This window comes from Opisthocomus hoazin, chromosome 6 (genome assembly GCF_030867145.1).
Source record: "Opisthocomus hoazin isolate bOpiHoa1 chromosome 6, bOpiHoa1.hap1, whole genome shotgun sequence".
Lineage (NCBI taxonomy): Eukaryota > Metazoa > Chordata > Aves > Opisthocomiformes > Opisthocomidae > Opisthocomus > Opisthocomus hoazin.
The window spans coordinates 48,033,484-48,047,776 of record NC_134419.1 but is presented as its reverse complement, the minus strand read 5'-3'; the positions used below and the strand labels follow the sequence as shown (position 1 = coordinate 48,047,776).

General features: G+C 42.1%; 1 protein-coding gene across 5 annotated transcripts in view; it reads right to left on the bottom strand.

The window, feature by feature from the left end:
* The window catches only part of WAPL (WAPL cohesin release factor), a 163,030-nt gene that overhangs the window by 24,843 nt on the left and 123,894 nt on the right, over positions 1-14,293 (bottom strand). For all 5 annotated transcript variants that reach the window (XM_075423027.1, XM_075423026.1, XM_075423029.1 and 2 more), the window contains one exon: positions 4,242-4,337. In XM_075423027.1, the coding sequence (XP_075279142.1) occupies positions 4,242-4,337 (96 nt within the window). The remainder of the gene's footprint in view (positions 1-4,241; positions 4,338-14,293) is intronic.

Here is a 14,293-nt window from a genome sequence, read left to right as displayed (position 1 = left end):
AAAAAAAAAAAAAAAGAGGATGTCAGAAATTACATGCACTTTTAAATACAAAAAACAGTTCTAGTCATCAGGAAAGCTCCAGTGGAATTCTGAAACTAAGGAGAAAAAAAAAAAAGGTCCTTTTCACACTGGTTCCTTAAACTTTAGGGTATGTAAACCAACCAAGTTCAGTGTTTAAAAACAATTATTTGTTGATACTTACAAGTACCTTACCCCCTTACAGTGGAGCTTCCAGGACTCAGTTGGTTGCCATACTGAACCATCATTAGACACACTGGTCTGGACACGAGCACAGCTCTGAGAAATCACTGCCTCAAGACAGCCTGAACTGAGGAACTCTGTGCCTGCTGTTCTCACCTCTCACTACTGCAGGCTAGCACACTACTGTACTCGGGGTGTAGCCATCAGAAAACCGACTTCTACAACCTGATACTCCAACCTGTATTTTCACAGAATCACAGAATGTTTGGGGTCGGAAGGGACCTCTGTGGGTCATCTAGTCCAACCCCCCTGCCAAAGCAGGGGCACCTACAGCAGGCTGCACAGGACCTTGCCCAGGCGGGTCTTGAATATCTCCAGAGAAGGAGACTCCACAACCTCCCTGGGCAGCCTGTTCCAGGGCTCCATCACCCTCAGAGGAAAGAAGTTCTTCCTCATGTTCAGACGGAACTTCCTCTGCTTCAGTTTGTGCCCATTGCCCCTTGTCCTGTCGCTGGGCACCACTGAAAAGAGTCTGGCCCCATCCTCCTGACACCCACCCTTCAGATATTTATAGGCATTTATAAGGTCCCCTCTCAGACTTCTCCAGGCTAAACAAGCCCAGCTCCCTCAGCCTTTCCTCATAGGACAGATGCTCCAGTCCCCTCATCATCCTCATAGCCCTCCGCTGGACTCTCTCCAGTAGCTCCTCATTTTTCTTGAACTGGGGAGCCCAGAAGTGGATGCAGTACTCCAGATGGGGCCTCACCAGGGCAGTGTAGAGGGGAAGGAGAACCTCCCTCGACCTACTGGCCACGGTCCTTTTGATGCACCCCAGGATCCCACTGGCCTTCTTGGCAGCCAGGGCACACTGCTGGCTCATGGTCAACTTGTCATCCACCAGGACACCCAGGTCTCTCTCCACAGAGCTGCTCTGCAGCAGGTCGGCCCCAAGCCTGTACTGGTGCATGGGGTTGTTCCTCCCCAGGTGCAGGACCCTACACTTGCTCTTGTTGAATTTTGCCTGTAGGTAGAAGACTACCAATATACATTCTGTAGCACCATAAAAAATTGCCACACAGAGAAATGAGAGGCATGGTGCATGCCTCAAACAGGCAAAACATGCTCTTGTAAATTCACAGTATTCTCTGTACGCTGGCCTTACACTCGTGTTGTTAATTATTTTAGGAACAACATATTACAGCATGAAATACAGCAAAAGCCATCTTGAAGTTAGAACAGGTAACTTGATGTTAGATCTAGAATAACTACTGACAAGTTTCCAGCCAATCTCGGGCAAGTATTACAGGCTTCTCAACCTACTCCTCTGCACTAGTTTGAGGCTACTATAAGCTTAAGTGTCAGCTTATCTTCAGATTACTTCTTTGGCACAAATTCAGATGTGAAGACAAACTACAGAAAACAAGGCCTAAAGGAAAGGCCTCCAAATGCCAAATTCTAAATGTACAAGGCCAATGCCAGCGGTCATTTACTCAGCCTCAATGTCTAAGTAACATCATGTACTTAGTTTCCTTACATAGAAAAAAGAGAATTTTTTTTAAATGTGACTGAAAAACAACAGAATTAATATGCAGGCATAGAGGATGCAGTAACTGTTACTCACTCCAGTGGGTATTTTCAGGTAAAGCCTTCTTGTGCATTGTACATTGACAGTCAAAATCAAACCATAAGCCAAACCAACCTGCTATGTTAACGGTGTGTTCTGTTCTCTGCCACTGTACTGTACTGCCCTTCAGTATTTGCTCACTTAGGCTCCAGTGGCAAAACGCTAATAAACCAGCTTTTCAGGGTGGTTTAGAGCACACACTGGAGGACTCTGATCTTATCAGCCTCTGAACACGGGAAACCCACTGAAGAATCTCATCCAAGTCTCAGTTACTGGCTTCCCCTTCAAAGCAAATCCCAAGGGAGCTCAGAGAGGCCATAAGAGAGAGTACTTGGCACACGCAGCTTGCATGCTGCAGGTTTCTCACTGTAAGTCTAAGACAAATTTATCCAGATCTTTAGGTAACAAATTCTACAGAAATTAAAGAGGCAGGATCATCTGCACAGGGATTACCACTGAACATTTGGATCCAGGTTCATTTATCTTCTAAGTCTTAAATCTGTCATACACACATAAATCAAGGTTAAAAAAAGTGACTGAAGTAACTTTAGATGTACATCATAACGTGAGGAGCAGATACAAACAAATTCCCTTAACTGGTTTGTTCAGTTCTGCCATATTCCTGAATTAATATTTTGATGGTTCCAGTTACAAAGTGGAAGTCTGACAGAAGACAAAACAACTTCTCTGAATACGAATGATCCAAACATTTTCCTAGCCTGAAGAAGAAATATTCAAAGTTTCTCTGAGAAGAGTCAGACAAAATCTCCCTTGAAGTTGGCTACCTGAGCACTACACAAAAATCAGTATCAATCACCAGATTCAGTAAGGAACAAAAGCTTCAGTTCAAATGCACACAATTTAAATTGAGAAAGGGGTTTAGGAGAAACCCAGGCCTGAAATCTCTGCCCTCTCCTCAAACACTAGTGGTAATGGTTATTTTAGACTGAGTCACCCGCATTTTCCAGGCACTGCAGCGGACATCAAAAGAAGGCTGTTCACAATACTGTGAGGATGCAACCAAAACCAAACATGAATCAAAGAGAAGCTAGTATCAGAACAAAAAAAAAACAAAAAACACGGGTGCAATTAAAGTGAAAAAAAAACCCAACCAAAACTAAAACTGGTGACAATGAAAACTGAAGACTGATCACTGCAAAAATATCTACAACCTGATTTTCTGTTCTCAGGCAAGTACTGCAAGCACTGCAAGCATTTCCGACTGTAGACAGAACAATTTGCTTCTTTCACAGTGTCTGAAGATTCAGGTCAGCAATTCACAACACTTTACGCTATTAGAAAGGAAAACTAGATGACATATCTCTTAAGTTTTCCCTTTTTGACGGGCAACTTGCTGATTCCTATGGATATTAGCAAGTTAATCCTAGGGGTTCTCATGGAAGACAAAATGGAGTTCTTTGTTAGCGTAACTTCAGCAGATTATTTTTTGTATCTGCGTATTGAAATGATACATAGAATCATAGAAAGTTTTGGGTTGGAAAGGACCCCTAGAGGTCATCTAGTCCAACCCCCCCGCAGCGAGCAGGGACACCACTAACTAGATCAGGTTGCTCAGAGCCCTGTCCAACCTGGCCTTGAATGTTTCCAGGGATGGGGCCTCCACTACCTCTCTGGGCAACCCGTTCCAGTGTTTCACAACCCTCACTGTAAAGAATTTCTTCCTTATATCCAGCCTAAACCTACCCTGTTTTAGTTTAAAACCATTACCCCTCGTCCTGTCACTGCTGTCTCTACTAAAAAGATTGTCCCCATCTTTCCTATAGGCTCCCTTTAAGTACTGAAAGGCTGCAATCAGGTCTCCCCGCAGCCTTCTCTTCTCCAGGCTGAACAAGCCCAACTCTCTCAGCCTGTCCTCACAGGAGAGGTGCTCCAGCCCTCGGATCATTTTTGTAGCCCTCCTTTGGACCCGCTCCATCAGTTCCATGTCCTTCTTGTGCTGAGGGCTCCAAAGCTGAACGCAGTACTCCAGGTGAGGTCTCACCAGAGCAGAGTAGATGGGCAGAATCACCTCTCTCGACCTGCTGGCCACTCTTCTCTTGATGCAGCCCAGGACACGGTTGGCCCTCTGGGCTGCGAGCGCACATTGCCGGCTCATGTCCAGCCTTTCGTCTGTCAGTACCCCCAAGTCCCTCTCAGCAGGGCTGCTCTCGATCCTTTCATCCCCCACCCTGCATTGATAGTGGGGATTACCCCGACCCAGGTGTAGGAAGATCCTGTTCTAGAGTATTTCCACTGATGATTTCTCTCCTATCAAGCACCCAACGGCTCACATCACAAAGTGGACTTCATTCTGAATTACTGTGACATTACCAGACATCAAGAACTTGTGTTTCAAGAAATATCAGTGAATCATAAAAGGAGATTTACTAAACTTGAGAAAAAACAGTCTACTTACTGGGACACTGGGAGTTTTCAAAACCGGTGGTGCTGGCAAAGCCTCTGATTCTGGCTGGTTCCAGTGTCTAGCATTATATACAGCTTTTGTGGGAGACTAAAAGATAAAAATAAAAGTTACTTTTAAGCAAATCTACCAGTAGCCACCATATACTTCAGAATTACTGTAGCAATAATGTAGTCGAACAACTAAAATGAGTTGAATTTTCCCCCTTCTGTATTCCCAGCAACATAAGTTCTCAATATCCTCTGTATTAGAAAAACTGAAAGACTTTGAGGCATCTGATGGTTTTAAAGACATACAGACCCATTCAAATGGCAAAAGACATTATGTGCACATATTTCAAGAATTTTTCAGTTTTTCCACTTTTAAAATTTACTCAAAGACAAAAAGTCTGCAATCTTCCTATAGACAAAAAGACAGTTATGGGGAAAAAAAAATATGTTAGCAAACATCATGTCGGTAGAAAATATGACTAGTTTAGAATCAAAATGTAGACCTGATATAGACTGGTGCTTGGAGGAATAGAAAATATTCAAATAAAATGCCTTTATCTACATTAATAAATAAGGAAGCTTTTTCTTCCTTCCTCCAAAAATGTGTCAAGACAAATCAAAATGCATCAAAATTTACTTTCCTTGAATGTCTGGGAAATACAATATAATTCTTAGAGGAAGCAAAGACAGTATTCTATTTCTAGCATCTGAGTTTACCAACATCATTGTATAATAGTATTCCAGGCTAACATAGAGTTACAATTTTCACAATTTTCTAACATACCATATATCGTGTGAACTGCATAACTATATAGCCCCTCACATGCACTTACATAGCATTTTAAATGTGGAAAAAAAAATATACATGAAAAGAGAAGTTGGGCATTAAAAAACAATTTTCTGTGAAAACAGAAGGTACCAACTATTTAAAATAGACACTGGCTCCAGCACAGCCCACAGAGGGGCTATGTGTAGCAACCCTCGCAGTACCAGCTACGCATTAAATACTGTTCTGGGAAGCAGAACAAGGTTTTGCCATGTCAAAAGCTAGAACGTAGATTTTTTAAGTCAAGAGTTTCTGTCAAAGTCCTTCAGCAGCCACATGTAGCCACCACGGCCACACGTAGGAATATCAAAATAAGGTTTTTGACAATTTCAATTTTTAACTTGCCCAAGTAACAGAAGCACTAACTTGCCCAATTTCCTGACAAACTCAAGTTCAAAAAGTTAAACTGAAAAACAAGTTTTAACTTCATGCTGCTACAGTTACAAGAGGACATCTCTGTCCACAAATAGGAAGACTGTGTCTTATAGATCCTTATTTGAAAAAACTGAACTGCCAACAAAATGGTTAAAAGGTTAACTCCCTTCTGCCCTATACATTTCTGAGTGGCAAACTGGTACTCTGAATGCGACTTGGGGTTTGTGATGAACAAAGGAAAGACAACTTAGTAACAAAGACGCATTTTTAATCATGAAAGATACCATGTTTCAAAAATATCCCTAATGGAAAAGAACCACTGACTGCTTTCTAGATACTAACTTTTTTTTTTCCTCCTGAATTACTCACAACCGTTCCACAACTTATTTCAGTGCACACTTACGATTGGGAAGAGAGCGTATAAGTTTCTGGGTGCCATATCCTGGTATATGGGATAATTGCAGGAAATCACACAGTCTACTGAGTAACTAGCATGGAAGTACAGCACATATCCAGTATCAGTTTCAGCTGATGCGTAATTTTTCTGAACCTTCCAGGGAAGCATGACTACTAAATTCTGACAGCAGCGTATGGCATTACAGTTGCCAGCAGGCCTACTAACACAAGATATTCTTTATTAATAGTCCCAAATCTCAGTTATAGTCTCAAATAGTATTCTATCCCTGCATGAAGAACACTGATATGTTAATATTCCCGAATTTCCTGCCTGGGAGCTCGACGCTGCGCAGCAGCTTCACAGGTCTCTGCAGCAGCAGTGTCAGGCTCAGTGCACCCAGCGGGGATGCTGCAGGGAGATGCAACCCACACAGCAGGATCCCAAATTTATGCAGATTTATCTTAATGCAGAAACAACTGGGGCACAGACCAAGGCAGGCTCTGCTACTGCTGCAGGACCCCGATGTTTATGAAGTTCGAGGGAAGACGATGCCATACTCGCTGGTACATAAAGCCTCCGCCTGTGCCCCACCTTCTTCTCCAGGCCTCGTGCTCCATGACGAACCAACACAGCCCTTTTCGGGTGCGGACGGCACGGAGTCGCACTGGCGTGTAAGCTCATCTCGCTCAGTGAGGCAGCAGTTTGGACAGGCCCTGGCTGACCAGGCAACGGCAGCGCCTGCAGTCTTGGCTTTTCAAAATTTAGCACCTCTGCTGCATAGGCATGCACACAGCAAGGGAGCAGCGCTGACAGAGATCAAGTTCCGTGCTTCAACATGGAACAAGTACACAAACAGCTGCGCCAGCAGAGTCAGAAGGTCCACACAGCGTTAAGTGGGTTTTCTTCAGCAGAGGGCAACAGCTGATGCGTAGGAAAGAGTTCAACAGGGCAAACGGATAAAGACAATTCCTTCTAAATACTCTGGGCTCAGAGGACTCCCGAGGGAAAGATGGCATCCCTCTTATTTAACAGATAAAAATTGGCTTTTCTTCCCTGATTTTCATTAATCCCTTACTAAATCAAAAGCTAGGGCATCCCAAAGTGTTCTGTGACAAGGCACTTTGCAGCTTGCCTCGGCACTACCAATGCGATGTAGAAGAAAGCTGCATTTTATGTAAGAAATCATGTAATGCCACCAATAAATGCCTGTTCTGAGAAATTAGGACATCTTCATTTAATAGCTCTCTTAACAGAACCTAAATTGTAACTGAAAATGGCAATTATTCAAAACCTCAAATGCCTATGGAAGGTTAGTTTTAGCCACTATCACTTGTAATATCTTCCACTTGTAGACCAAAGTAACATCGCGTGTGATTCCATGCCTTCCCAGTGATATTTCAGGCAGCAGTAGATGCTGCTCCCCAGCATCCCTACCGTCTGCTCCAGCATCCTGTCTCACAGGGATCGCACACAGCTCAACCACCAAACACACCTGCAAAAATCCAACACCGTTTTCCAAAGAAATATGTTCCAATCAGCTCTAACACATTATGCAGAGGCTTTGGAGTCTCTCTTACAACTCACACAGACACGGCCGTGGCAAACACACCCCTCCTTCACAACCACCTCTTAAAGCAACCTCTTCGTTTTCTCTTCCAGCACAAAATGAATTTCCAAAACAATTGCAAAGAAATGCGCCAATACTGATCAGTCATTAAGCCCCCTGTAGACTTGCTTTGGATTACCGTGTGACAGAACTGAAGCCAGGAAAAGTATCAAAGATCAAATGAGTGCCAGCGAACAAAGACTTTTCAGAAGGGCTTGATCACAAAAGCAAAGGGGTTTGTTTGTTTGTTTCGTTGTTTTTTAAGGCAACTCAAATGCTTGTGATAACAAGCTCCCCTGAAGAAGCAACACTGATGTTTCAGCAGCAGCAATTTAAGAAACCGAGTTACTTTCTCTTAAAGACAACCTTGCAATTATTCAAATAATGCGGACTTCTCTTTAAGAATTCTTCCTCTCAAGATTAACTTAGGATAGATGCAAGTGGAAGTACATTGCTCCTTTGAATTCTGTGTTCTTAAGGCACGTACCTTCTGCAATATTAATCAGCTGTAAGAGCTTCTGCTGAATAGCAGAAGAGTTTCCCTCTTTCCATACCTATGGAACTGACAGCTGTTTATACACAGAGAGATGTCTGAAAGAGTGCAAATATTCCAGTGAGGGCATAAAGCGTGTTGTACTGCAGGACTCTGCATGTGGCTCTGGGGTGTGAACTGAGACGCAAAGCCAGGACTAAAGCCAGGGCTTTTACAAAATGCACAGGGCTGTCAGTTTGACAAGATCATCTCCAAATGGCACAAATCATGGGTCATGCTTAACTTCCCATCCCCGAAAGCTGCAATTTTCAAGAGCTGGCACTCTGCACATACTGATGCTGCACTGCCTGCCATTCATAGATATAAGAACAGCAGAAAATAGGGAGCCAGGGACATGAGTCACGCTGAAAAGACCAGCAAAACAAGAAAGACAGCAGCTATTTGCAGGCAAGAATGCTTTCCAAGGTAGAAGACAATAGCACAGAAAATTCAAAAACCTTTTTAACAGATATCCTAAGAAATGCATTATTTATATCTGAAGAGCATTCAGTAAGACTGGATGCCAGATGCTTCACCACAACTACAGGCAAGTTCCAAAAAACCCCAATAAACAAAAATATATGATTATTTACTACTCTGTATTCATGATCTTTAAGAGTACTACTCTGTCCTGCAAGGCTCACTTTGAAAAGGAAAAAGATAACAAGTACGTTATGCGGCACAGAACTATTCATAACAGACTTTTTCTTTTGAAAAGGCAAAGGGATGAAATCCATTCAGAGCCAAAAGAAATTACGCTTCAGAATGGGAAGATATAGAGTACCAATCCAGTACAGGCTGAGACACATGTATATAACACAAAAAAAGTAATCTGGACTCCAGGTAAGACAGCAGTTTCCAAGAGCAGTTAAAAAGACAGAAGCAAGCCAGGACCAGATCCTTTATTCAGTGTTGAAAATGTGAATCGAATCTCCGTTATTTGGATCACAGTAGCAGAATAGTGCCAATAAATCACCTGTGGGTGCCACAGACCGCTTAATCGTGAGCTGCTACACCATTTGATGTAGTGCATGAAAAACATTCTGCAGGCACACAGCTAGACAACTACGAGGTGTTAGGCAGACAAGATTGAAGAGTATCAGCAGCAGACAACACAATGAGCAAGGGGAAAAAAAATGTCACTGAAGATTTTCTTGCGTCAGACTTCTGAAGAACTGAAACCTGTTTTTTCTTCCTCAAAGCTCAAAAGGAGGCCTACGGGGCCAAACAAGACGATGGGTCAAACACCCAACTGAAACGAACATTTGACTTGAATAAACAGGACAGTTTGGTAAACGTGAGATTCATTCTTTAACAGAAATAGCTAACAGTGTTCTGTATGCTGCTTACACTGAGTATACTCAGAACTGGTCAGCTCAGAAGCAGAAGCCATATGGTTATGGTTACTAATATGGCCTGAAACCTATGTTAAGTCTAATTAAAAGGGACAGGGTACAATAGTTTAGACACATCCCCACAATACCAGAAACACATCACTTCAATTAAGAGAAGAGAAAAACCTGCATCTGCCTGCACGAAAACATCCTTGTAAACATTGTTAGGCAAAATTCCTGCCTTCTTTGTTGCTATGTAAAGGCAGACACACACACACACACACACACATCCCTCCACGCCACCGCACAACCCCGCCGTTAATCCTAATCTACTCAAAGTGTATCAATCTGCTAACAGGAAAGCTTTACAGAATTGCAACAGCAATAAAATTCCAGAGGTCATATGGCTGGGGTGCGCGTGCGTGCATGCACACCACATAAGCGTTTCCATTTGGATCAGTAAAACATTTTCCAAATAAATCTCCCAGATGTCCTCAGTTACAACACTGTGGTTTGCATCACCGAGTCCCCAAGTACGTTTACCTGACTCCTTACCGATGAAACCAAACTTCAAGATGCTCCTCCAGAGAGCACCTACCCCACGCCAGCTGTTACTGGGCATTCCCTAAAGCAGATCAGAATACAGCTAATTTAAAGTAAAAGCTTCCAGATGTGTATAATGGGGACACCAGGCCCTCAGCAGCAACTGCTTCACTCTCAAGACAGGCTTGTGTTGCCTTGCACTAGTATCTAACATGAAGTCACAGAGCTGAGAGAACAAACCACGCTCACGCAGTACATGGGAGCCAAAGACAATTTTGCATATTCATCTGCATTATAAATTAAGCTCCCACTGGCAAATGAAACTGGTATATTTTAATCTCTTTGAGCGTGTTTCCTGTTTTAGAACTTTCTACAGGACCGAGGCCTTGTGCAATATAACATTTATCCTACATAGTTATCCTGCATTGCCTAATTACTAAAACACCGAGTTAATTACTAGGAAAGACACACTGATGCGGGGGGTGGAAGGTGAAGATGCAAGACAGAATCTGGTTTAAAAAGTGTTTTAATGCTTGCCTCAGAGTTAACACCAGCAGCAGCTGGAAGTATAGAGCAGGAAACTTCCAGTGTGACATTAAACCTTTTCCATTCAACCCACTTCGTCTACTTCCCAAAAAATCACAAGCACACACACGGGGAGAAGTATATCCATGATTATTTTTCATCTGTTCCTCTTGCCTCTATGAGGAAGGACTTAGCCTCCTGTTACCTTCACAGTGCACTTTGCATCCCCACCATTTTCAGAACAAAGCTATGTCTCAATGGATACCTTCTTTCTCGACACCGCAAAGGAGAAGAAATGCACTTCCAACAACGCTGCTACCACAGTTCCACCTAACAGCTGCACGTGGAGGACAGACGAGCAAGCAGTTTTGCCAGGTGGAGGGATCTCAGCTTGGCATCTAGCAAAACACACCCTTCTTCACCACAGTTTCATAGGAAGGAGTGGGAAGAAGATAATTTTGATCAGCATCAAACAATTGTCTTGAAATTAACAGACCATCTCTGGCATTTGCTTTCACTCTGAGATGGCTTCAAGGTGTTATGCCAACTCAACTCAGTAAAATTACAGTGGCCACTTCACTCTTCCAATTAGGTGACGAAACTAAAAACCTGCCAGGTCTGATGAGTATCCTGTTTACTAACTTAATAATTGAGTATTGGTTTTGGTCTATTTACATTAATAATAATAGAAGAAAAAAAAAACAAACCCTAAATGGTAAGCACTAGGAAGCCATTACTAAACAAATATGCTTACCGAAGCATCTGGTTTTGCAAAGGTTAAGCAAAATAATCGTATCAACATGAAGCTCTGGCTTTTAACAAATCAACTATTTAAGAAGCATATTTATTCTTATCTTTTATCATCTTTTTATCCGTTTTTAAAATTCATATTTATTCCAGCAACGTAAAAGTTTCTTAAAATACACACGCTGTTTCTAATTGGTTAGCACTTAGAACCGCTCATCCCCTGTGCATCATTCCAACAAACAGCTTTCGGACAGAACACCCACCCAACCCACTTCAGCTGCGGACTGGGCAGGCTGCCTGCCAGCAGCACCAACCAGCAAACGAAAGGCACGTGCTGCAGAAGCAGCAACGCGCTGTCACAGGCTGTCGGCTCGGACCAGCGTTTGTCAGACTGCTGCTGAAACCCACTGCTGGCTTAGCGCAACACTGACACAAGCCAGAGATCTCACAGAATATTTTGATTGTCGAAACTCAGTTCGACTCCTCAACAGAGTCAAAATAGCAAATGTCAAATCATAATCTTTGCTATAAAAAACCCACAATTTTGACATCCCAGATTAGGATGCAAATAGCAGCTCAATGTGTATCAGCAATTTAATATCACTGAAAAAACATTTTGTTATAACTGCTCATCCTTTTGGTATGACACTCTTTTCCAAAAGGTCATGCAAGATAAAGAGCAGCCGTTCTTTTTCAGATTAGTTCTGCCCAGTCTACTCTGACCCTACCACTGAACGTATGGAAAACGCTATGACTGATACAACAAAACTTTAGAATTATGCTTCCACTGCTGCTTTTCCAGGATTGTTTATTTAAAATAAGCTACAGAAAAACAATTAATGAAAACCACCTGAGGCTGTGCACTTAAGACAGATTAATCTTCACATACCTTAAATCTAAAAAAGAAAAAAAAAGTCTTTAAACATTGTATTTGAGGAAGTGCAGATTCATTTGCAGGCAAGCAAAAATAAATGTTACTTGCAGGATGTCTTTGATAAACATCTACTGTAAAGTATAATACAAGCTAAGTGGAAAACTACAGATCACAGCGCAGCCTAGTTTCTTTCCCCTCCCACGCAGACGTCACTGTCACATTAGCTGTCAGATTACTCTCAGTCAAACCAAGAGCCATGCATGGTTTCGTACTTTTTCAATTTCAAAAAAAAGATCAGGTACAAGTATTCCATCTTGGACTTCAAGTAAACTTAGACACAGCATTTGTTTCAAGCTGGTATATATAGCTTCTTTCAGTCAGCAGGAAGCACCAGTGGAAAAAGCTCACCTCAACCTGTGAAAGATCTGATAGATTACACCCTTAAACTTGTATTACAGCAAATCCAATTAGGAACAACAGGACCGCACAGCAGCTTTCTTTTCAAGGATTGACAGTTTCTCACAGTGCCTAAAATTTTTAACAGGAATATGGCAGCTCAATGAAAACAAACTACTCACGGAAAAAAAAAATGCCTCCAGGACCAGAAAGATGCCATTAAATAATGAACTACGGACCAGCTGCAGATCAAACTGCAGTCACACAGAAGAAAAAACATATTTTGTTTTCCTGGTTCAGCACTTAATAACTGGAAACTAGTGCTCTTCACTCAGTAGTGATTTAACATGTCCTCCCAACTGATATGTCCAAAAAACATACTCTGAAGTCTTGCACACATTTCTGTACCCTGTTGGGCACAAAACACAACATTTATTCATAAAACTTGAATAAAACATGAAAAGCAATAAATAGTTACAGGGCTATGACTGGATCAAGTTTTTACCTTGGATACAGAGGTCGGAAGCAGTCTGTTGGCTAAGCCATGCCTTAATTCAGCAATGATTTCATTCACGTATTCAATGCTACTGTCATGACTAACTCCATTAATGTCACTTGATCAAAGCAGTGCATGTAATCCTGCGAACGCCGGCTGCGTTTAGTGAGCATTTCTCAGTTGCAATGTTGACTTAACCAGGTTAAGACGACATACTATCTCTTCTCGGGTTCCCCCAACTGAGTGGATACAATTGTTTACAGTCTTCCAGCAAACTGGACTGAGATTTATGTTATAGGTTTCCTTCTAGTGGGTTATTTTTTAAACACAGATGGGTTCCTCAATTTAGTTCACCACACAGCCTTGGGAAACTGAAGGAGCGGGGGAACAGGAGTAAGCAGGTGGGGCCAAAGGGAGCAAAGGCAGCGTCGCCAAACACTTCCATCAGTGCTTTCTGTGTTTTTCAGGCAGAACCAGTCTTACCACAGGCTAGGTTTCACTGGGTTTAGGGTTTTTTAGGATTTGTTGTTTTCAAGCAATGCCACTGTTCAAAACCAAGCAAGTGCTTTGCCCAGGAAACACGGCGGTCCCGTACTTGAGTGAGGGACCCAAAGGAAGCACTAGGATAATCCAGTTACTGGCAAAGAGGGTTTTCCCTACCTTGTATTGTACAGCCCAATGTGTGCACAACAAGAGGAAAAAGAAAAGTGCACTGATGTAATGTTGTTCTTCCCAGTCACTGCGTACGTGTGGGGAAACGCATACAGAGTTGCAAAACAGACAGGTTTTCTAGAGCTAAGATCTCAACAAGTAAGTTTAAAGAAAATTCTCCAGGTATAGCAAAAGAATTAAAAAAAAAAAATTTAAGCTAGTTTAAATTTGTTTATAAACATTCAATTCCTCTTGCAAAAATTAGTAGTTAAGGGCGACACACAAACATTAACCAAAGTCAGAAGTCATTAAGTAATGGTCTATCATGCAGGTTAGCTCTTAGTTTGAACAATAGTCCATCAATCACCCATGTAGACTGTCTATGCAGCGAGTACTTTCTTCCTCATGTTACCAATCATAAAAAGTCTATGTTTTCTCCAGGAAAATTAGTCTTTCATAGGTGCTCAATTGCACTCTGCCGATACTAGCATGGAAGCTCTACAAAATACGCTCACTGCAAAAAATACTAGCATCTAAGAAATTTATGCCAAAAGACTCATTTCTGAAGTTCACCTATTCTTCAGCACAGAAAAAAAAAATCCTGATATAGCACTCACCTAATACCTTGAAATTTCATGCCACTTTGACAAAACAGAACATGGAGACTACTATTGGGTAAGTCCAACTGACAGGGTTGGTGCTTTTTTCTGTTATACCTCCTTTGTCCCACTTCACGCGACACAGTGAGTCTTCC